The sequence below is a fragment of the Dendrobates tinctorius genome, unplaced genomic scaffold (assembly GCF_039654945.1).
Source record: "Dendrobates tinctorius isolate UK_male_01 unplaced genomic scaffold, ASM3965494v1 ptg000030l, whole genome shotgun sequence".
NCBI classification, from domain to species: domain Eukaryota; kingdom Metazoa; phylum Chordata; class Amphibia; order Anura; family Dendrobatidae; genus Dendrobates; species Dendrobates tinctorius.
Window position 1 is genome coordinate 20,606,794 of NW_027361698.1, and position 24,581 is coordinate 20,631,374.

At 49.0% G+C, this 24,581-nt stretch overlaps 1 protein-coding gene across 2 annotated transcripts in view; it reads right to left on the minus strand.

Moving 5' to 3' along the window:
* The window catches only part of AP1AR (adaptor related protein complex 1 associated regulatory protein), a 76,546-nt gene extending 69,278 nt beyond the window's left edge, over positions 1-7,268 (minus strand). Inside the window, exon 1 of one of the 2 annotated variants that reach the window (XM_073571952.1) lies at positions 7,054-7,268. In XM_073571952.1, coding sequence (XP_073428053.1) covers positions 7,054-7,127 — 74 coding nt within the window. In that variant the 5' untranslated portion in view covers positions 7,128-7,268. The remainder of the gene's footprint in view (positions 1-7,053) is intronic. The other variant, XM_073571951.1, reaches the window with a different exon arrangement.
* Positions 7,269-24,581: the final 17,313 nt, after the last annotated feature.

Sequence of the window (24,581 nt, forward strand, 5' to 3'; positions counted from 1 at the left end):
ATAAACGACGAGCGACCTCGTTGGCGACTCATACCTCTGCGGCGCAGGCAGGACTAGGTAGAATCGTTAAAACATTACATGCTGTGTGGCAAGGTCCCGACGACCGCTGAGGTCGTTATACAGATCGCTGATCGCTGCAGCGTCGTTTAGGAGATCTGCCTGTTTGGCAGCTAACTAGCGACCATGTAGCGACGTACAAACGATCTTTTCCAGGTCGTGTCGTTGTCGTGATCGCTGGTGCGTTGCTTAGTGTGACAGGGGCCTTTAGAGCAGGGGTCTCAAACACGCGGCCCCTGAGGCAGTCATCTGCGGCCCATGGTGCACCACGTCTCACCCCCTGAGGCAGGTAGAAGGGGGAAGGCACGCAGCCATCCACGAGTGCGGCGTTGGCTGTGTGTTCTGTGTGCACAGGACCTGTGATGAGGTCACAGGAGGGGGAGGAGTCAGGGGGTCACATGATCAGGGGCCTCAGTATATGCAGAACGCTGCTGTCTTTGACTGTGCTGGTTGTCATGGTGCTGGGTAAGTTTCTGTGTGGGGTCAGGAGGGGTTTACAGGGTGTACGGAGCGGAGCCGCGTGGGTACGAGGTGTACGGAGCGGAGCCGCGTGGGTACGAGGTGTACGGAGCGGAGCCGCGTGGGTACGAGGTGTACGGAGCGGAGCCGCGTGGGTACGAGGTGTACGGAGCGGAGCCGCGTGGGTACGAGGTGTACGGAGCGGAGCCGCGTGGGTACGAGGTGTACGGAGCGGAGCCACGTGGGTACGAGGTGTACGGAGCGGAGCCACGTGGGTACGAGGTGTACGGAGCGGAGCCACGTGGGTACGAGGTGTACGGAGCGGAGCCGCGTGGGTACGAGGTGTACGGAGCGGAGCCGCGTGGGTACAAGGTGTACGGAGCGGAGCCGCGTTGGTACAAGGTGTACGGAGCGGAGCCGCGTGGGTACGAGGTGTACGGAGCGGAGCCGCGTGGGTACGAGGTGTATGGAGCGGAGCCGCGTGGGTACGAGGTGTACGGAGCGGAGCCGCGTGTGTATGAGGAGTGTGTGCGAGGTGTACGGAGCGGAGATGTGTGTGTATTTTGGCATGGGGGGCCCCATTTGAAAGTTCGCACCAGGGCCCATAACTTTGTAGTTACGCCACTGCTCAAGCTAGAAGAGAGGAGGAGTGCGCTGCTCCATAGTGGCTGTGGCCTTGCGTGATGACATCCCTCTGGCGCTGTGTAATGACATCATGCCAGCACGCAGAGAGCGGAGGCGTGACTTTCCCCTCATTGCTGGATTTTGCAGGTGACTGTGGCTGTGCGTGTACAGTGTGATGATAGCGCCGGTTCACATGCAGAGCCGACACTATCATACACTGAGGTAAGCTGTACATCGCAGCTGACAACCTATTTGAACGGCCACGATTGGTATTAGCACCGATCACAGCTGTTTAACCCCTTAGATACCACTATCAATTGTGCCAGCTTAAATTTTTTTTATGTGCGGCCCATTTACTCTGCCGAGTTTGAGACCCCTGCTTTAGAGGCTGGACAGAGACTGTGCCGCTTAGAACTTCTAGTTTTGACATCTGCTCCATCACCAGCACTGCACATACAAGGGTTGGACAAAATAATGGAAACACCTAACGTTTTGGCATCATAATCTTCAAACATGTTATAAACTATAAACATGCAAACCGTGACATATGGTAATGTTTTTGTCATGATACCAGTGCTGGGTGACCGGCACTTCAGGGGTTAATGTTCTGATCTCAGTGCAGACTCTTACCTGCACAACTGGGACTTATTATGGTGGCCTCTCATTGGTTCTGGGGAGGCTTCTTATAGCCTCAGGAAGCTCCCATCCCCCGTCAGTTATACTTTCGCCCTTGGCATTGTGTGGTGACCCCTGAGTGTGTTAGTGCTGTGTTCTGGTTGCATGATTCTCGGTGTATGACTCGGTCTGTTCTCTGGATATTGCTTTGGATTCTGCTTGGTACCTTCTATGTCTGTTTGGTTTTGATCTCTGCTTGGCCCTGACGATCCGTTCTGTCTCACCCCTGGTACTTTACTGATATCTTGTGTATGACCTTTTGGCTTTGTCTGACCTCCCGTCTGTTTATCCCTCCTGTACCTCACTTGCCTGTATTGTGCATGACCTCCGCTTTGCCCGACTCAGTTTTCTACCTTCTCTGAAAGCAGGACGATAAAGCCCCGCCCCCTTGCAGTCACATGACCGTAGGTCCTGTGCCGGCTTGCAAAACTTCTATATTCAGGTCCTGTGCATCTTTATTTTCCGGCTGTTCTTGTCCCCAGGGGTCCCTACGGTGCAGGTGAGTCCCTGCTTAGTGGAGGCTGTACGCCGGCGCTGTCAGGACCCTGACAGTTTTGTAGTTGATTATTTGTGTTATGTGATATGTGTATGGAAATTAACTGTTTATTTTGCAGAATTGTAAGAACATTGATGAGAACCTGATACCAATGGCAGAACTCTAGGATTTTCAAAGAGGCCAAATTGTTGGTGCTCGCATGGCAGGCGCTAGTGTAACAGAAAGTGCCCGAATGCTTGGCGTGTCAAGAGGTACTGTCTCCAAAGTAATGACTCTGTTTGAAAGAGAAGGAAAAACGTCCGCAGCAAAGCACAGGTTTGGCCAAAAGTCGAAGTTGACCGAGAGAGACCGTCAGACTCTAAAGCAAATTGTGAGAGGATCGCAAGACCACGGCTCTGAAAATCACTGCTGAGCTCAATGAACACCTACAGAACCCAGTTTCCATAAAAAATGTTATTTGGGAGCTGCACAAATCTGGATTCCACGGAAGAGCTGCAATTCGAAAACCACTGCTCTCAATGATAAATGTTTCCAAGCGTTAGAGTGGTGTAGAAACCTCCAGAATTGGTCCCTCGAGCAGTGGAAACATGTGATATTCTCAGACGATTCATCGTTTACCCTATTTCCGACCTCCGGCCGAGTGTACGTTTGGAGACAGCCGAAAGAAGCATTCCATCCAGACTGCCTTCTCCCAACCGTAAAACATGGCAGAGGTTCTGTGATGATCTGGGGTGCTATTTCGTGGAGATCCGCCGGGCCAATGATATCCCTTCATGGAAGAATTGACAACCGAGATTATTTAGGCATTTTGGGCGACCAAGTGCATCCTATGGTTCAAGCACTGTTCCCGGAGGGGAACGCCATCTTTCAGGATGATAATGCACCAATTCATACAGCTAGAATCATTAAAGCATGGCACGAGCAACATTATAATGAAGTTGAGCATCTCATCTGGCCCCCACAATCCCCAGACCTCAACATTATTGAGCATTTATGGTCGATTTTAGAGATTCAAGTTAGATGTCGATTTCCGCCGCCATCGTTGCTCAAAGAACTGGAGGGTGTTTTAACTGAAGAATGGGCTACAATTCCTTTGGAAACAATTCACACCTTGTATGAATCCATACCTCGGAGAATTGAGGCTGTAATCGCCGCAAAAGGTGGACCTACACCATATTAAACTAACTTATGTTGATGTTTCCAGGTGTTTCCATTATTTTGTCCAACCCCTGTAGAATGAATACAGCAGCAACTGGTGCCAGAAGCAGACTTCACCAGATCAGATCTTACTATACGATACACTTTATTGATCCCAAGGGAAATTATGGTATTAAAGCAGCGTTAGTAGCTGCTGCTGCTGCAATGGGCTGCCAGTAGCACGGCGCCGGTATTACCTCCTCTGTCTTGCAGAGAACAAACACGTCCGCTCACTCCGGAGTCACAGAGAAAAAAAAATAAAAATCTTGGTGGAGAAGTGACAACCAGGAACTAGCAAGACCAGTCTGGTGATGCCTCTTCCTAGTTATGCTAGAGATGATTTACAGGTTTCTCCCGTGTGTGTACACAGGGAGAGAGTAGTCAGTCATATGCAGCGGCGCTGGGAAAAGACAACCCTCGTCTCGTCTGTGGCTATGGTCGCCGGCTATAAGTATATTTTGTCATAGAATGCCCCACGAATTGTAAAAACAGACACGTGGATGAAAATTGTATCCTGCACACTGATGAAAAACTGATTATTTTTATGTTTAAATAAAAATGGAGGCCTGATTGAAGCCTTTGTGTGAGGGAGGCCGCACACGACATAAGCCAAAACATAATGTGGCCCTTGTCTAACAGATTTTCACTTGGATAAATGGCCAGTGGGAGTAGTGCCCAAGTATGGTCCTGTTACGGCAGAAGCATGCTGCAGGCAGTGTTATTTTTCCTGTCAGACCCATGGTCTCCAGCCATGTTACACTGTCATATACAGTGGTGTGAAGTAGTTATTGCCCCTTCCTGATTTCCTATTATTTCGCATGTTTGTCACACTTAAATGTTTCAGATCTCCAAACAAATGTAAATATTAAACAAATATAACACAAGATAACATGCAGTTTGTAAACGAAGGTCTTTATTATTAAGGGAAAAAGAAATCCAAACCTACAGGGTCCTGTGTGAAAAAGTGATTGCCCCTAGACCTAATAACTGGTTGGGCCACCCTTAAGGGGGTTTTACACTAAGCGATATCACTAGCAATATCGCTAAAACGTCACCGGTTTTGTGACGTTATAGCGATATTGCTAGCGATATCGCTGTGTGTGATACCTCCGACCGGCTCCCCCGCTGTCCATCGCTGATCGCGCGAGAATGTCCGGCTCCATTTCTCGTCGTCAGCTTCCTGCTGGGGCTTCCTGCTGTGACGACGAGCGACGTGTGGAAGCGGGCGGGAGGACGTCAGGATCGCTGTGTGTGAAAGGTGAGTATCGTGCGCTGTGTCGCTGCTGCATCGCTGTGAGATCTTTCTGTGTGAAAGCTCACTAGCGATCATTTAGCAATGCACCAGCGATCCTGACCGGGTCGGATTGCTCGTCGGATCGCTGGTGCATCGCTAAATGTAAAAGGGCCTTTATTAGCAGCAACAACTGCAATCAAGTGTTTGTGATAACTGGCAATGAGTCTTTTACAACGCTCTAGAGGCATTTTGTCCCACTCATCTTTGCAGAATTGTTGTAATTCAGCCACATTGGAGGGTTTCCGAGCATGACCTGCTTTTTTAAGGTCATGCAACAGCATCTCAAACGGATTAAAGTCAGGACTTTGATTTAGCTACTACAAAGTCTTAATTTTCTTTTTCTTTAGCCACTCAGAGGTGGACTTGCTGGTGTGTTTTGGATCATTGTCCTGCTGCATAACCCAAGTGTGCTTCAGCTTTAGGTCATGAACAGATGATAGGATATTCTCCTTCAGGATTTTTTGGTGGATAGCAGAATTCATGGTTCCAATTACCACAGTAAATCTTCCAGGACTGAAGCAGCAAAACAGCTTCAGGCCATAACACTACCACCACCATATTTTATTGTTGGTATGATGTTCCTTTTCTGAAATATATATCAGATGTAATGGGACATACACCTTCCAAAAAGTTCAATTTTTGTCTTGTCAGTCCAGAGTATTCTCCCAGAAGTCTTGGGGATGATCAAGATGTTTTTTGGTGAAACTGAGACAAGCCTTTATGCTCTTATTGCTCAGCAATTTTTTTTTCTGGGAACTTTGCCATGCAGGCCATCTTGGCCCAGTGTCTTTCTTATGGTGGAGTCATGAACACTGACCTTAACTGAGGCAAGTGAGGCCTGCATTTCTTTGGATGTTGTGGGGTCTTTTGTGAACTCTTGGATGAGTCATTGCTGCGCTCTTGGGGTAATTTTGGTCAATCGGCCACTCCTGGAAAAGTTCAACACTGTTCCATTTCTTTCCATATGTGGATAATGGTTCTCACTGTGGTTCACTGGAGTCCCGAAGTTTTAGAAATGGCTTTATATTATTTTCCAGACTGATAGATCTCAATTACTTTGTTTTTCATTAGTTCCAGAATTTCTTTGACTCGTAGGATGCAGGTCCTATTAAGGTGATTTCTTGATTGAGAACAGGTATGGCAAGGAATTTTGAACTCAGCTTCACAAAGATGTGATAAACCACAGTTAAGTTGTTTTAAGGGGAGGGGGAGCAATCACTTTTTTCACACAGGGCCCCGAAGGTTTGAATTTCTTCTTCCCTTAATAATAAAGACCTTCATTTAAAAACTGCATTTTGTGTTGTGTTATCTTTGTCTCATTTAAAATTTATTTAATGATCTGAAAGATGTGTGTGATAAACATGCAATAGAATAGGAAATCAGGAAGGGGCAATCATAGAGCCACAGTTCTCCCCGCAGGAGGCTGAACCCAGGAGTGGGCGCAGCCTGTGTCTGGAACAACTACCAGGAGTCCTGTGTGACCCTATTATTCGTCAGCCGACCACTATGGGTGGTATGGAGCAAATGTCACCTTTCTTGTCTGTTATCAATCATTAGGCGCTACGTAGGGGCTCATCAGACAGCTCATATTCCCGCGCTCACAGTCCACAGACAGCTCCACCTTACTAGCGGCAGATGTAATGGCTAGGTGGCCCTATAAACCCAGGGGCGTGACATATCATTGGCGCAGCCACACCGATGAGGAGGAGGAATTGGACTGCAAAGGGCCCATTTCATCTTCTGTCTGTGCACGAGCGCTGTAACCACAGCCATACTGGGGTAATAAATGCACATCACAGGTGGTATCATGTAAGTTACGTCACATAACTGGCGACAATGTCTCCTTTGACGGACACAAGACGACAGGAGTAGCCAAAGAAGCTGACACACTGTAACAACCCTGCCCCCGTACTTCCTGGCACAGTATGGTCGCTGCTCACCCGCCAGGTAATGTCACGCTCCCCTCGGGGGAGACTGCCCCTTTATCAGGTGAGCATACCCTGTCATGTGAGCTGAGCGCCGCCTACTGGGGGTGATAATGACACATCACCTGACTGTTGACAATCAGGAGACAGCCATACGCGATGCCCAGGGGCACCAGGTCACGTGGCTGCTGTCCTCTCCAGCTGTGTGCTGGCCACAAAGAAGTGTTTGGAAGCCGATGCTGCTCCGAGCCCTGTTTAACCATAGCAGTGCCATGTCACGGCACCCCTGGACTCATCCACCCACCAAGCACATCCCTGCCACTCACCCTCCTCCCGATCTCTGGATGCGATTGTTCTTCCTCCTGCAGAGACTCCAGCAGCGGGTCCAGCAGAGCCCCATGGCATACTGAGCCGGGCGAGAACACAGCAGTGTGGCCACCTCAGCCAGCCGGCATGCTGAGCTCGCTCTCCGTCACGTGACACACGCCTATTCTCCTAGAGGCCAGAGTGTTGCAGTGAGAGACTCCGGAGCCAGAGTAGGGAGATGGTCTACAACAACATGGCCGCCGCTGGCGCGTGCCGTTACCGTAATTACTCAGAGAAGGCCTCACATCGGCTAGTGCGTGACCGTGTGTCATCGAATTGTGCAGGAAACTAATGAGGTGACAGGAGGGACAGCTGCCCCTAGTGCAGTACTAATAATAAGTAATACATGAGTGGTCAGGAAAGTACCGCACACTATATACACAGTACTGGTGGTACCATGCGCTGCTAGCATAGCTCCCAACCGTCCCCATTCTCGCGGGACAGTCCTGTTTTTGACACCGGCATACCGCCCGGGATGCTAGTTCCCCACATTGCACTGAGCAGCCACGCCCCCCCCCCATGCACCGACCCCATCCTCGCCCTCCCAGAGACCCACCACTGCCTGCAATGAAGTCCTAGCCTGTTCTATGGCTGTGCGCATAAGACCTGTGACATAGCTCCCAACCTTCCCGATTCTCGTGGGACAGTCCCGTTTTTGACACCCCCCACCCGCATCCCGCCCGGGACGCTATTTTTCCCTCATTGCACTGAGCCGCCATGCCCCCCCATACACCGATTCCATCCTCGCCCTCCCAGAGACCCAATGCAGCCTGCAATAAAGTCCTAGGCTGTTCAGTGGCTGCGCGCACAGGACCTGTGATGAGGTCACAGGAGGGGAGGAGTCAGGGGTCACGTCTGCAGGACTGTGCTGTGCTGGTTGTCATGGTGCTGGATGGGGTAAGTTTCTGTGTGGGGTCAGGAGGGGTTTACAGTGTGAATTTAGCAGAGCTGTGTGTGTTCGAGGTGTACGGAGCAGAGCCATGTGTGTATGGGGTGTGCAGAGCGGAGCTGTGTGTGTTCGAGGTGTACGGAGCGGAGACACGCGTGTACGAGGTGATAGGAACTGAAGGAGTTAAATTGAGTTCTGTCTATGTTGCATTCTCTTGTTTAAAACCTTATCTGTTCTTCGAGGAGATGTCTCAGACATCTCCCTTGTGAACCAAGGTCAAATACCTCTGCTTTTTCGCCTAAGTGACTTTCTTTGTAGAAAACAAGTTGTAAAATCATTTGTACTGCGCATGTCTGTAAATGTCTAAATTCTTTACTATAAAAGACGGAAGCCTAACTGATAAGCCAGAGGCGTCTTGAGAGGCATCCCGAGTGGTATTATACAGCCCGTGTCTGTGTTATTCTTCTCGACGAAGCCTTTGATTAGAGACATATGGTGCTTCACACCTAAGAACATCGGTCCTTCAGATGAAAGAGTAATCTGAGGGATCCCGACAGAGGTATACAGAGCAGAGCCATGTGTGTACGGAGCGGAGCAGTGTGTGTCTATGAGGTGTATGGAGCTGAGCAGTGTGTGTTCAAGGTGTACAGAGCAGAGCCGTATGTGTACGAGGTGTACGGAGCGGAGCCGCTTGTGTACGAGGTATATGGAGCGGAGCAGCGTGTGTACAAGGTGTACGGAGCAGAGCCACGTGTGTATGAGGTGTACGGAGCGGGGCCGCGTGTGTACGAGCTGTACGGAGCAGAGCCACGTGTGTATGAGGTGTATGGAGTGGAGCAGCGCGTGTACGAGGTGTACAGTCATGGCCAAAAGTTTTGAGAATGACACAAATATTATATTTTCACATGATCTGCTGCCCTCTGGTTTTTATGTGTATTGGTCAGATGTTTTTATCACATACAGAAATATAATTGCAATCATATTATGAGTAACAAAAGGTTATATTGACAGTTAGAATGAGTTAATGCAGCAAGTCAATATTTGCAGTGTTGACCTTTCTTCTTCAGGACCTCAGCAATTCTCCCTGGCATGCTCTCAATCAACTTCTTTATCAAATCCTGACTGATAGCAGTCCATTCTTGCAAAATCAATGCTTTTATTTTGTCTGAATTTGAAGGTTTTTGTTTGTCCACCCGTCTCTTGATGATTGACCACAAGTTCTCAATGGGATTAAGATCTGGGGAGTTTCCAGGCCATGGTCCCAAAATCTCTGTTTTGTTCCCCGAGCCATTTAGTTATCACCTTTGCTTTATGGCAAGGTGCTCCATCATGTTGAAAAAGGCATTGTTGATCGCCAAACTGCTCTTGGACGGTTGGGAGAAGTTGCTCTTGGAGGACATTCTGGTACCATTCTTTATTCATGGCTGTGTTTTTAGGCAAGACTGAGAGAGAGCCCATTCCCTTGGCTGAGAAGCCACCCCACACATGAATGGTTTCAGGATGCTTGACAGTTGGCATGAGACAAGGCTGGTGGTAGCGCTCACCTGGTCTTCTCCGAATAAGCCGTTTTCCAGATGTCCCAAACAATCGAAAAGGGGATTCATCAGAGAAAATTACTTTACCCCTGTCCTCAGCAGTCCACTCCCTGTACCTCTTGCAGAATATCAGTCTGTCCATGATGTTTTTTCTGGAGAGAAGTGGCTTCTTTGCTGCCCTCCTTGAGACCAGGCCTTGCTCCAAGAGTCTCCGCCTCACAGTGCATGCAGATGCACTCACACCTGCCTGCTGCCATTCCTGAGCAAGCTCTGCACTGCTGGTAGCCCGATCCGCAGCTGAAACACTTTTAAGAGACGGTCCTGGTGCTTGCTGGTCTTTCTTGGGCGCCCTGGAGCCTTTTTGGCAACAAGGGAACCTCTCTCCTTGAAGTTCTTGATGATGCGATAGATTGTTGACTGAGGTGCAATCTTTCTAGCTGCGAAACTCTTCCCTGTTAGGCCATTTTTGTGCAGTGCAATGATGACTGCACGTGTTTCTTTAGAGATAACCATGGTTAACAGAAGAGAAACAATGATGCCAAGCACCAGCCTCCTTTTAAAGTGTCCAGTGGTGTCATTCTTACTTAATCATGACAGACTGATCTCCAGCCCTGTCCTCATCAACACCCACACCTGTGTTAATGGAGCAATCACTGAAATGATGTTAACTGGTCCTTTTAAGGCAGGGCTGCAATGATGTTGAAATGTGTTTTGGGGGATAAAGTTAATTTTCTAGGCAAATATTGAATTTGCAAGTAATTGCTGTTAAGCTGATCACTCATTATAACATTCTGGAGTATATGCAAATTGCCATTAGAAAAAATGAAGCAGTAGACTTTGTAAAAATTAATATTTGTGTCATTCTCAAAACTTTGGCCATGACTGTACAGATCCACGTGTGTATGACATGTACGGAGCGGAGCCGCGTGTGTATGAGGTGTACAGAGTGGAGCCGCTTGTGTACGAGGTGTATGGAGCCACGTGTGTATGAGGTATACGGAGCGAAGCCACGTGTGCACGGGGCGTACGGAGTGGAGCCGCAGGTGTACGGAGCAGAGCCGCGTGTGTGCGGGGCGTACGGAGCGGAGCAGCGCGTGTACGGAGCGTACAGAGCGAAGCCGTGCGTGTACAAGGTGTACGGAGCGGAGCCGTGCTTGTACGAGGTGTACGGAGCCACGTGTGTATGAGGTGTACGGAGCGGAGCCGTGCGTGGACGAGGTGTACAGACCCACGTGTGTATGAGGTGTACAGAGCGGAGCCACATGTGTACGGACGTAGGGAGCGGAGCCGCGTGTGTACGGGACGTACGGAGCGGAGCCGCACGTGTACGAGGTGTACGGAGCGGAGCCATCTGTGTTCAAGGTGTACTGAACAGAGCCGTATGTGTACGAGGTGTACGGAGCTGAGATGTCCACCTAAAACCAACCCATGTATGCAACTTTAATTCTACCCTCACAACACGTAGTGTGCTGGAGGAAAATACTCTGATTTCACATCATTGACACCATTATGCGCAGTGACACATATCTCCCCTCATATACCGTGCCAGTGACCCTGTCTCTATATGATATATACTATGTATACATGCGGTATAGTGGCACAGTGCATGTGTGTGATATCAGAAGTACTATGAATAGATATGATCTATACTACGTATATATGTGGTATAGTGACCCAGTGCATGTGTGTGGTATCAGAAGTGCTATAAAGATATGTGATATCCATACTATGTATACATGTGGTACAGCGGCACAGTGCATGTGTGCGGCATCAGAAGTGCTATAAATATATTATACATACTACGTATACTTGTGGTATAGTGACACAGTGCATGTGTGCGGGATCAAAAGTACTATAAATATATACAGTATGATATGTACTACATATACATGTGGTATAGTAACACAGTGCATCTGTGCGGTATCAGAAGTACTATAAATATGTGGTATATACAAATTCAAAGAAGTTCTATTGGCATGACCAAATAAACATTAGTTTGCCAAAGTACGTGTCCAGTAGGGAGTAGGGACTGTGGGGTACTGGGTGGCGACTGTAGGATACATGTGGTAAAGCGACACAGTGCATGTGTGAAGATTGCAGTGTATGTGTTTCATTGTATTTGGGAGGGGGGGCACAATGAATCTGAGCACAGGGGATGAAATGTCTGGGTAAAGCTCTGGGTATAACATCGAGTAAATTGTCAGTACAAGTGATCTGTGGGCACCAGCAGGCCCCACACATGACCCCCATATATGACTTATGTGGGCACTACAGTGTCAACTATGTATCCTAGCACATACCTCCAAACTTTTGAAGAAGGGAAAGAGGGACAAAGGCTGCGGCATGCAAATTTTAGGCCATGCCCCAACCACACCCATTTCATAACTAGTCACACCCATGTCCACGCCCAGCCGCACCCATTTAGCACTGCTGATCACACTGACTGGTACTGAGGGCACAGTGGCTGGCATTATGGGCACAGTGGCTGGTACTGTGGGCACACTGACTGGTATTAAGGAAAAGAAAGAAAGAAAACAGAGAGAGAGAGAAAAAAAACAGAGAGAGAGAGAAAGAAAGGAGAGCGGGAGAGAAAGAAAGAACAGAGAGAGAAAGGAGAAAGAATAGAGAAAGAAAGAAGGGAATAAAGAAAATAGAGTGAAAGAAAGAACAGAGACAAAGAACAGAGACAAAGAGGGGAAATAAAGAAAGAACAGAGAAAAAGAAATAAAGAACACAGAGAGAAAGAAAGAAGGGACAGAAAAAATAACAGAGAGAAAGAAAGAGGGGAAAGAAAGAACAGAGAGAGAAAGAAAGAGAAAGAAAGAAAGAGAAAAAGAAAGAAAGAACAGAGAGAAAGAAAGAAAGCGGGGAAAGAAAGAAAGAACAGAGAGATCGAGAGAAAGAAAGAGGGGAAAGAAAGAACAGAGAGAGACAGAGAAAGAACAGAGAGAGAAAGAAAGAAAGAGAGAGAAGAAAGGAAAAGAAAGAAATAAGGGAAAGAAAGAACAGAGAGAGAAAGAAAGAACAGAGAGAGAAAGAAAAAAGAAAGATTAGAGAGAGAAAGAAAAAGAGAGGGAAAGACAGAACTGTTAAGCGTCGGATTCCTGGCACTGCACAGCGGGAGTCCAGAGCCAGACATCCTGCGGTCTCCCATTCTTCCTCAACCACTCCGGGTGTTGCTCAGCAAACACGGCGAGCTAGGCTTGCTGCTCAGACTCGCTCTGACAGCCTGGATGTTGCTGCCACCTCTGGTGCAGCAATAGCAGCGCAACCTGCTCTGCAGGGAACTGCTCCTGAGGCTAAGTCCTCATGCCGTGCTACTGGGCATGCCCGCAACTTGAACTCTCACTGGAGAGCAGGGGTCACATGCTCAGGTCCTACGTCAGATCTGATTGGTCCTTCCCAAGCTAATGGAAGGTCCCGGAAGCGCATCGCTATAAAAAGCCCGCATGGCGGCTCGGCGATGCGCTAGTGTAGCATATTATGCTGTGTGTGTATGGTGATGGATGTGTGGACTGATGACTGACGCATTATGAAACTCCTTCCCTCGGATATTATGAATGGTGACAGAGAGTTGGATAGTCAGTTTCAGCTTGTGGCAAGCTACACGCCACGTGATCCTCGCCTACACTAGCGTCCGTCGGCACCTGTGTCTCAGCGCCGACGTCTGCGGCTTTACCTGCCGCTGCGCTGCACTAACCGCAGCTACTCTTGGTCGCTGTTGCGACGCCACACGCAGGCCTCTGTGAGATTAACAGAGCCGCGTCTCGGCTTCACATTGTCCCTTGCGACTCTGTGCCAGAACAGAGCCGTCCTTAGCGTTCGGGTGACGTTAACCCGAGCGCAGTACCTCATTGATTAGGTGCATCTGCCATTGTTCAGCAGCGGTCTTGTCACCTACCGCATGGTGGACTCCGGGCGGCGAACGCACCTCCTGTTATTTTATATCTGGTGCGTTCCGCCGTCCTAACAAAAACAGGGAATGAGAAGCAAACAGAGAGAAAGAAAGAACAGAGAAAGAAAGAAACAGAGAGAGAAAGAAAGAAAGATTCTATAAAGATACTATAGCAGCCCGGCTCCCATTGTAATGCTCACCTGAGCCTCCCGGTGCAGGACATATCATGATCTGCTCACATGGCCGGCATCCCCAATTCCAAGGCAATCCGGCTGTCCACGCTGTCGTATGAGGACATGGTGATGGATCTGAAGCATTCCTGCTTCCATCACAATCTCCTCATGAAATTACCTCATTTCCATACAGCTTCCAGCACATCACTTCCGGTGGACCGTCATGTGCGAGTTTTAAAGTGCTCCTCTGGGCTCCACCGTGTACTCCTGTGTCCGTGGGAAAAGCCTGCTTTGTATGCCTCGTACACACTTGGCTCCGCTCCGTACATTCTGTACACATATGGCTTCCCTCCGTACACACACGGCTCCGCTCCGCATAACCCATACACACACGACTCCGCTCCATACACCTCGTACACGCACGGCTCCGCTCCGTACACCTCGTACATGCGCGGCTCCGCTCCGTACACCTCGTACACGTGAGGCTCCGCTCCATACGTCCCGTACACACGCGGCTCGGCTCCCTACACCCGTACACATGTGGCTCCGCTCTGTACACCTCATACACACGTGGCTCCGTACACCTCGCACACACGCGGCTCCGCTTCCTGCACACGCGGTTCCGCTCCATACACTCATACACACGTGGCTTCGTACATGCGTGGCTCTGCTCTGTACACCTCATACATGCGCGGCTCCGCTTTGTACACCTCATACACGCGCGGCTCCGCTCCATACACTTCTTATACGCGCGGCTCCACTCCGTACACCTCGTTCACGCTCCGCTCCGTACACCTCATACATGAGCAACTCCGCTCCGTACGTCTCATACACACGCAGCTCCTCGCCGTACGCCCAGAATCACAGAATCGTAGAGTTGGAAAGGACCTCCTGGGCCATCTGGTCCAACCCCCTGCTCAAAGCAGGATTCGCTAAATCATCCCAGTCAGATGTCTGTCCAGCCTCTGTTTGAAGACTTCCATTGAAGGAGAACTCACCACTTCTCGTGGCAGCCTGTTCCACTCATTGATCACTCTAACTGTCAAAAAGTTTTTTCTAATATCTAATCTGTGTCTCCTCCCATTCAGCTTCATCCCATTGCTTCTAGTCTTTCCTTGTGCAAATGAGAATAAAGTTGATCCTTCTACAATGTGACAGCCCTTTAGATATTTGTAGACAGCTATTAAGTCTCCTCTCAGTCTTCTCTTTTGCAAACTAAACATTCCCAAATCCTGCAACCTTTCCTCATAAGACAGGGTTTGCAGACCGGTCACCATTCTGGTCGCTCTTTTCTGAACTTGCTCCAGTTTGTTGATGTCTTTTTTAAAATGTGGTGCCCAAAACTGGACACAATATTCCAGATGAGGTCTGACCAAAGAGGAGTAGAGGGAAATAATGACTTCACGTGATCTAGACTGTATGCTTCTGTTAATACATCCTAGAATTGCATTTGCCTTTTTTGCTGCTGCATCACACTGTTGACTCATATTCAGTCTGTGATCTATTAGTATACCCAAGTCTTTTTCACATGTGCTGTCACTTAGCCCTATTCCTCCCATTCTATATATGCTTTTTTCATTTTTATTGCCCAGATGTAGTACTTTGCATTTCTCCCTGTTAAAAACCATTCTGTTAGTTGCTGCCCACTTCTCCAGTTTATTTAAATCTTTTTGAATCCTCTCTCTCTCTTCTCTAGTATTAGCTATCCCTCCTAGCTTTGTGTCATCAGCAAATTTAATCAGTTTACCCTCAATTCCTTCATCTAAATCGTTGATAAAGATGTTGAACAATACAGGGCCCAGGACAGAGCCCTGTGGTACCCCACTTGAGACATTCTTCCAACTGGATGTGCAGCCATTTACGACCACTCTTTGGGTCCAATCACTAAGCCAGTTATGAATCCACCTAACAGTTGCCTTGTCCATTCCATACTTAGTCATTTTTTCAATAAGGATTGTATGAGAGACTTTGTCAAATGCTTTGCTGAAGTCAAGATATACTATATCTACAGCATTTCCTTGATCCACCCAATCAGTGATACCGTCATAGAAGGAAATTAAGTTAGTCTGACATGACTTATTAGTTACAAACCCATGCTGACTCTGTTTAATCACTTCATTCTTATCCAGGTATTGACATACATGTTGTTTAATAATTTGTTCAAAGATCTTTCCTGGTATAGAAGTCAGACTCACCGGCCTATAGTTGCCTGGGTCCACCTTCTTCCCCTTTTTGAAGATAGGAACAACATTTGCTCTTCTCCAGTCTTCTGGCACTTCTCCTGTTCTCCAAGAATTTTCAAAGATTATGGAGAGGGGTTCAAAAATTTCTTCTGCTATCTCCTTCAGTACTCTGGGGTGTAATTCATCTGGACCTGGAGACTTGAATTCATTTAGGTTAGCTAAGTGTTTCCTCACTATCTTTCTGTTTATAGATATCCTGGATTCTTCTATTCCCTTAATAGGACAGTGAAGAACAGTTGATGTTACATTTCCTTTCTGAGAGAAAACAGATGCAAAATAGGAATTTAAAAGTTCAGCCTTCTCAACATCCTGTCTTACCATTTCATCATTTTCATCCTGTAAAAATCCTATAGCATCTTTGACTTTTCTTTTACTTTTGACATATCCCCAAAATCCTTTATTATTGCTTTTGACATCTCTTGCAAGCCTCAATTCATTTTCAGCTTTAGCTAATCTGATTTGTGCCCTGCAGGTTCTGCAGACAGCATTATATTCTTCTTTAGATATGCCTCCCTCTTTCCATTTTATAAACATTTTCTTCTTCCTTTTTAGCATGTGCTTAAGTTCTGTGTTCATCCATCCTGGTTTCCTTAAATGCTTCCTATTCTTCCCTCTTTTCGGAATTGTTAACAACTGTGCTTTGAGAATTTCATTTTTCAAGATTTCCCATCCTTCCTGGACATTTTTGTCTTTAAGGATATCCAGCAAGGGATCCCTCCAATTCTCTTTCTGAATCCTTTAAAATCTGCCTTTCTGAAATCTAACCTTGACGTCTGAGTCTTCACAGGTCTTCCGCCTCTAGTTATCCAAAATTCTAAAATAGCATGGTCGCTACCTCCTAGGGTCCCAGCCACTTTTACCTCCTCAACCATTCCCTCCCTGTTTATAAGGATTAGATCCAAGGTAGCAGTTCCCCTTGTTTTCTCCCTTACCTTTTGGAAGATAAAGTTGTCAGCAAGAGAGGATAAGAATTTCCTTGACCTGTTAGTTTTGCCTGAGAGAGATTCCCAACAAATGTCTGGATAGTTGAAATCTCCCATGACAACTATGTCATATTTTTTGGAGAACTTGGCCATTTGATGCATAAAGAGTTCATCCATATCTTCAGCTTGCACAGGCGGCCTGTAGTAAATGCCTACAATGGTGTCCTTTCCATTGTTCTGTCCTTGTATTCTTACCCAAACAGTTTCCACAGAACTCCCAATCTCTGAAGCTTCAATCTCTGTGCAGATATACGCGTTTCTAACATACAATGCGACACCCCCTCCTCGTTTATCAAGTCTGTTTCTTGCAAATAAGTTGTATCCTTCTAGTCTTGTATTCCAATCTTGTGTATTGTCCCACCAAGTTTCAGTGATTCCAATGACATCATATTTCTTTTCCTGTGTTAGTAGTTCCAATTCTCCTTGTTTGTTGCCCATGCTTTGTGCATTAGTATAGAAACACTTTAGTTTGTGATTGGTTTCTCTTTCTCCAATATTTTTATTAATTAGATTCTTTCGTCTTTGTTCTTCCTTTCCACTTCTAATAGCCCGTACATATGTGGCTCCGCTCTGTACACCTCATACACACGTGGCTCCGCTCTGTACACCTCGTACCCACATGGCTCCGCTCCGTACACCTCATACACACGTGGCTCCGTACACCTCGTACAAGCGCGGCTCCGCTCCGTACACCTCGTACAAGCGCGGCTCCGCTCCGTACACCTCGTACACGCGTGGCTCCGCTCTGTACACCTCGTACATGCGCGGCTCTGCTCCATACGCCCCGTACACGCGCTGCTCCATACGCTCCGTACACCTGCAGCTCCGCTCCGTACGCCCCGTGCACACGTGGCTTCGCTCTGTACACCTCATACACACGTGGCTCCATACACCTTGCACACACGCGGCTCCGCTCCGTACACCTCGTACACGTGCGGCTCCGCTCCCTACGTCCGTACACATGTGGCTCCGCTCTGTACACCTCATACACACGTGGCTCCGTACACCTGCGGCTCCGCTCCGTACGCCCCGTGCACACGTGGCTTTGCTCTGTACACCTCATGCACACGTGGCTCCATACACCTTGTACACGCGTGACTCCGCTCTGTACACCTCGTACACGCGCGGCTCCGCTCCATACGCCCCGTACACGCGCTGCTCCGTACACCTGCGGCTCCGCTCCGTACGCCCCGTGCACATTCGGCTCTGTTCAGTACACCTTGAACACAGACGGCTCCGCTCCGTACACCTCGTACACGTGCGGCTCCGCTCCCTACGTCCGTACACATGTGGCTCCGCTCTGTACACCTTATACACACGTGGATCTGTACAGAGCGGAGCCGCAGGTGTACGGAGCGTAGGGAGCAGCGCGTGTACGGGGCGTATGGAGCGGAGCCGCGCGTGTACGAGGTGTACAGAGCGGAGTCACGCGTGTACGAGGTGTATGGAGCCACGTGTGCATGAGGTGTACAGAGCGAAGCCACGTGTGCACGGTGCGTACGGAGCGGAGCCGCAGGTGTACGGAGCGGAGCCACATGTGTACGGACGTAGGGAGCGGAGCCGCACGTGTACGAGGTGTACGGAGCGGAGCCGTGTGTGTGCAAGGTGTATGGAGCCACGTGTGTATGAGGTGTACAGAGCGAAGCCACGTGTGCACGGGGCGTACGGAGCGGAGCTGCAGGTGTTCGGAGCGTATGGAACAGCGCGTGTACGGGGCGTATGGAGCGGAGCCGCGCATATACGTGGTGTACAGAGCGGAGCCACGCGTGTACGAGGTGTACGGAGCGGAGCCGCGCTTGTACGAGGTGTACGGAGCCACGTGTGTATGAGGTGTACGGAGCGGAGCCGTGTGTGTACGGAGCAGAGCCATGTGGGTACGAGGTGTACAGAGCGGAGCCACGTGTGTATGAGGTGTACAGAGCGGAGCCACATATGTACGGGCGTACGGCGAGGAGCTGCGTGTGTATGAGACGTACGGAGCGGAGTTGCTCATGTATGAGGTGTACGGAGCGGAGCGTGAACGAGGTGTACGGAGTGGAGCCGCGCGTATAAGAAGTGTACGGAGCGGAGCCGCGCGTGTATGAGGTCTACAGAGCGGAGTCGTGTGTGTACTTGGTGTACGGAGTGGAGCCGTGCGTGTATGAGGTGTATGGAGCGGAGCCGCGCATGTATGAGGTGCACAAAGCGGAGCCGCGCGTGTATGAGGTGTACAGAGCAGAGCCGCGCGTGTACGAAGCCACGTGTGTATGAGTGTATGGAGCGGAACCGCGTGTGTACGAAGCGGAGCCGCGTGTGTGCGAGGTGTACGGAGCCACGTGTGTATGAGGTGTACAGAGCGGAGCCACATGTGTACGGGTGTAGGGAGCCGAGCCGCGTGTGTACGGGACGTATGGAGCGGAGCCTCACGTGTACGAGGTGTACGGAGCGGCGCCTCACGTGTACGAGGTGTACGGAGCGGAGCCGCGCATGTACGAGGCGTATGGAGCCGTGCGTGTACGAGGTGTATGGAGCGGAGTCGTGTGTGTATGGGTTATGCGGAGCGGAGCCGTGTGTGTACGGAGGGAAGCCATATGTGTACAGAATGTACGAGGCATACAAAGCGGGCTTTTCCCACGGACACAGGAGTACACGGTGGAGCCCAGAGGAGCACTTTAAAACTCGCACATGACGGTCCACCGGAAGTGATGTGCTGGAAGCTGTATGGAAATGAGGTAATTTCATGAGGAGATTGTGATGGAAGCAGGAATGCTTCAGATCCATCACCATGTCCTCATACGACAGCGTGGACAGCCGGATTGCCTTGGAATTGGGGATGCCGGCCATGTGAGCAGATCATGATATGTCCTGCACCGGGAGGCTCAGGTGGGCATTACAATGGGAGCCGGGCTGCTATAGTATCTTTATAGAATCTTTCTTTCTTTCTCTCTCTGTTTCTTTCTTTCTCTGTGTTTGCTTCTCATTCCCTGTTCTTGTTAGGACGGCGGAACGCACCAGATATAAAATAACAGGAGGTGCGTTCGCCGCCCGGAGTCCACCATGCGGTAGGTGACAAGACCGCTGCTGAACAATGGCAGATGCACCTAATCAATGAGGTACTGCGCTCGGGTTAACGTCACCCGAACGCTAAGGACGGCTCTGTTCTGGCACAGAGTCGCAAGGGACAATGTGATGCCGAGACGCGGCTCTGTTAATCTCACAGAGGCCTGCGTGTGGCGTCGCAACAGCGACCAAGAGTAGCTGCGGTTAGTGCAGTGCAGCGGCAGGTAAAGCCGCAGACGTCTGCGCTGAGACACAGGCGCCGACTGACGCTAGTGTAGGCGAGGATCACGTGGCGTGTAGCTTGCCACAAGCTGAAACTGACTATCCAACTCTCTGTCACCATTCATAATATCCGAGGGAAGGGGTTTCATAATGCGTCAGTCACCAGTCCACACATCCATCACCATACACACACAGCATAATATGCTACATTAGCGCATCGCCGAGCCGCCATGCGGGCTTTTTATAGCGATGCGCTTCCGGGACCTTCCATTAGCTTGGGAAGGACCAATCAGATCCGACGTAGGACCTGAGCATGTGACCCCTGCTCTCCAGTGAGAGTTCAAGTTGCGGGCATGCCCAGTAGCACGGCATGAGGACTTAGCCTCAGGAGCAGTTCCCTGCAGAGCAGGTTGCGCTGCTATTGCTGCACCAGAGGTGGCAGCAACATCCAGGCTGTCAGAGCGAGTCTGAGCAGCAAGCTTGGCTCGCCGTGTTTGCTGAGCAACACCGGAGCGGTCGAGGAAGAATGGGAGACCGCAGGATGTCTGGCTCTGGACTCCTGCTGTGCAGTGCCAGGAATCCGACGCCTAACAGTTCTGTCTTTCCCTCTCTTTTTCTTTCTCTCTCTAATCTTTCTTTTTTCTTTCTCTATCTGTTCTTTCTTTCTCTCTCTCTGTTCTTTCTTTCCCTTATTTCTTTCTTTCTTTTCCTTTTCTCTCTCTCTTTCTTTCTTTCCTTCTTTCTTTCTCTCTCTGTTCTTTCTCTGTCTCTCTCTGTTCTTTCTTTCCCCTCTTTCTTTCTCTCAATCTCTCTGTTCTTTCTTTCCCCGCTTTCTTTCTTTCTCTCTCTGTTCTTTCTTGCTTTTTCTCTTTCTTTCTCTTTCTTTCTCTCTCTCTGTTCTTTCTTTCCCCTCTTTCTTTCTCTCTGTTATTTTTTCTGTCCCTTCTTTCTTTCTCTCTGTGTTCTTTATTTCTTTTTCTCTGTTCTTTCTTTATTTCCCCTCTTTGTCTCTGTTCTTTCTCTCTGTTCTTTCTTTCACTCTATTTTCTTTATTCCCTTCTTTCTTTCTCTATTCTTTCTCCTTTCTCTCTCTGTTCTTTCTTTCTCTCTCGCTCTCCTTTCTTTCTCTCTCTGTTTTCTTTTTTCTCTCTCTCTGTTTTCTTTCTTTCTTTTCCTTAGTACCAGTCAGTGTGCCCACAGTACCAGCCACTGTGCCCATAATGCCAGCCACTGTGCCCTCAGTACCAGTCAGTGTGATCAGCAGTGCTAAATGGGTGCGGCTGGGCGTGGACATGGGTGTGACTAGTTATGAAATGGGTGTGGTTGGGGCATGGCCTAAAATTTGCATGCCGCAGCCTTTGTCCCTCTTTCCCTTCTTCAAAAGTTTGGAGGTATGTGCTAGGATACATAGTTGACACTGTAGTGCCCACATAAGTCATATATGGGGGTCATGTGTGGGGCCTGCTGGTGCCCACAGATCACTTGTACTGACAATTTACTCGATGTTATACCCAGAGCTTTACCCAGACATTTCATCCCCTGTGCTCAGATTCATTGTGCCCCCCCTCCCAAATACAATGAAACACATACACTGCAATCTTCACACATGCACTGTGTCGCTTTACCACATGTATCCTACAGTCGCCACCCAGTACCCCACAGTCCCTACTCCCTACTGGACACGTACTTTGGCAAACTAATGTTTATTTGGTCATGCCAATAGAATTCTTTGAATTTGTATATACCACATATTTATAGTACTTCTGATACTGCACAGATGCACTGTGTTACTATACCACATGTATATGTAGTACATATCATACTGTATATATTTATAGTACTTTTGATCCCGCACACATGCACTGTGTCACTATACCTCAAGTATACGTAGTATATATAATATATTTATAGCACTTCTGATGCCGCACACATGCACTGTGCCGCTGTACCACATGTATACATAGTATGGATATCACATATCTTTATAGCACTTCTGATACCACACACATGCACTGGGTCACTATACCACATATATACGTAGTATAGATCATATCTATTCATAGTACTTCTGATATCACACACATGCACTGTGCCACTATACCGCATGTATACATAGTATATATCATATAGAGACAGGGTCACTGGCACGGTATATGAGGGGAGATATGTGTCACTGCGCATAATGGTGTCAGTGATGTGAAATCAGAGTATTTTCCTCCAGCACACTACGTGTTGTGAGGGTAGAATTAAAGTTGCATACACGGGCTGGTTTTAGGTGGACATCTATAGAGTGCTCTGCAGGTGGAGATGTCCACCATATCTCCACCTGCAGAGCACTAAGACAACACAAGGTAAGGTAAGACAAACACCACAGGGAATAGGAAACACAACAATAACACTTAGCTTTCTCTGCTGTAATGCACCGCACAGCAGAGTAAGGCACCAGATCACAGCATTCAGCTAAAGCACCACTGCACCAGCAACGTCCTGTTGGTCTCCAAATGGACCTGTATCACCAACAGTCAACTGATGCATCAGGTGACCTTTTAAAGGATGGTGAGAGTGGTCATCACCTGCATCAGAAAACTCAGCAGCAATGTAATTACACCAGTGGTCACTGGGGGGGGACTGACATTAACCCCTGATGGCTTAAAAGGAAAAAAGTTTTAATATGAAAACGCCAAATCTGTCACAGATCCAAAAATGGATCGTGACAGTGCCCCCCTTTCAATGAGGGACCTCTGGACCCTCAACACCAGACCTCCTACGATGAGGACGCATCGATTCTCCAGAGTTCACCTCGGCAGTCACCTCACCCTCCGTTTTATGGCAAATGCGGACGGATGGAAGTGACAACGTATGCTCCGGAGGTGCCACAAATCTCCAGAGCGCGTGTACGGGCTTTACTGGGGGCAACAAGTCCCCGGGCCGAGAATGGCCGACACGGCCCGATAACCCTAGAACTCCAGGCCCCAGTGGCATACTTCCACCGAATGTTTTTGGTGGACACTCGTACGTACTCATTCACACACAGGTCCGGAACTGAACATTTATTGCCACGCACACGTTTGTCAAAGGATGGTGAACTCTTTACAGAACCGACAACAGAGACATGCCCCTGTGTCGTCATACTCACACCCCCACAATGCTCAGAGAAAACCAACACCCTCCTCTGACCCCTCCTCCTAAGAGGACTCCAACAAACAGGGTTAGCTTGTGGTAAGGGTTGAGACTTGCCCCTACTCCCTGGCAGCACCTCTGCTGCCCCCACTGGAGAAGAAGGGGACGGTTGTAAAAAGACGGCAGAGACAGTAGCCCTCAGGCAGCAGCCCTCACACAACTGATCCCAGCTTTCTACTTCCCTGGACCGCCAATCTATGACTGGGTTGTGTCTTATCAACCAAGTGAGGCCTAAAACGATAGGTGATGGCATTCCCCCCCAAGACGTAGCATGAGAGGGACTCCTCATGATGAGTCTCTATACGCAGATGTATATCTTGCAATATTTGGTTCAACCTCCCTTGGCTAAGTGGGACAGAGTCAATGGCCTGGACGCTTAGGGGTTTTGCTAGCGTCCTCCACCTCAGGCCATGGGTCTGGACAAAGTGAGCATCCACCAGATTGACACCTGCTCCACTGTCCACAAGCATTGGTATAACCTCAGTTACCCCGCCAACCACCACTACAGGTACACTGAAGGGAAAAAATGGAGAAAATATTCACTCCCTGGCCGCCTCCCTCCACACGACCAGGGGGACGTGGCTTCTTAGATGGTACAGATATTTTGGCGCAAGCTGGGAAGACAGCGATTAAATGACCATTCTGCCCACAGTAAAAACATGCCCCCACACCACGACGGATCTCCATACACCAGAGCCACAAAAAACTCATCCACCGACTGTAAAGATGGAGACCCGGTCGGCAGGGATAAGGCCCAGGATTGGGGATCACCCTTGAGAAGGGAGACTGTAGTCCTCACACGCTGCTCCTCACGCCCTGATGAACGAGGGCGGAGCCTGAAGTACAACTTGCAGGCTTCCTTAAATACCAAAAATTTATCTCTCCAGAGAACCAGTCAGGGAGAGATATCTTGGGTTCTGGTAGAGCTTGCAACTGAGCCGAGGCCCAGATCCCCGTCAACTGCTGCAGCTGCTGCACCACCTCACCATGCAGCATCTTAAGCTCATCGGTGAGGGTCTGGAGCAGTTGGACAAAGGCCTGCTTTTGGGCCATGGCTCACCAGAAAAAAAAACAGGCAGGTTGGTGATAATGTCACGGAGTGACTGGCCCAGTGTGACACGACCCACGAATCGGTCAGTCACTAAAGGACAAAACAAAAAAAAGCAAGGAAACCCCAGGGAAAACTTTAACAATGGTGGGCCCTGCGATAGGGAACGGGGGAATGGACACCTTCTGCACTCACCTGAGGATGTGCCCTGCTCTTACTACCATCACTACTCGCCGAGCAGGATACCTAAACCCTCACTTGCACTGCTCCTATCCCTAAGT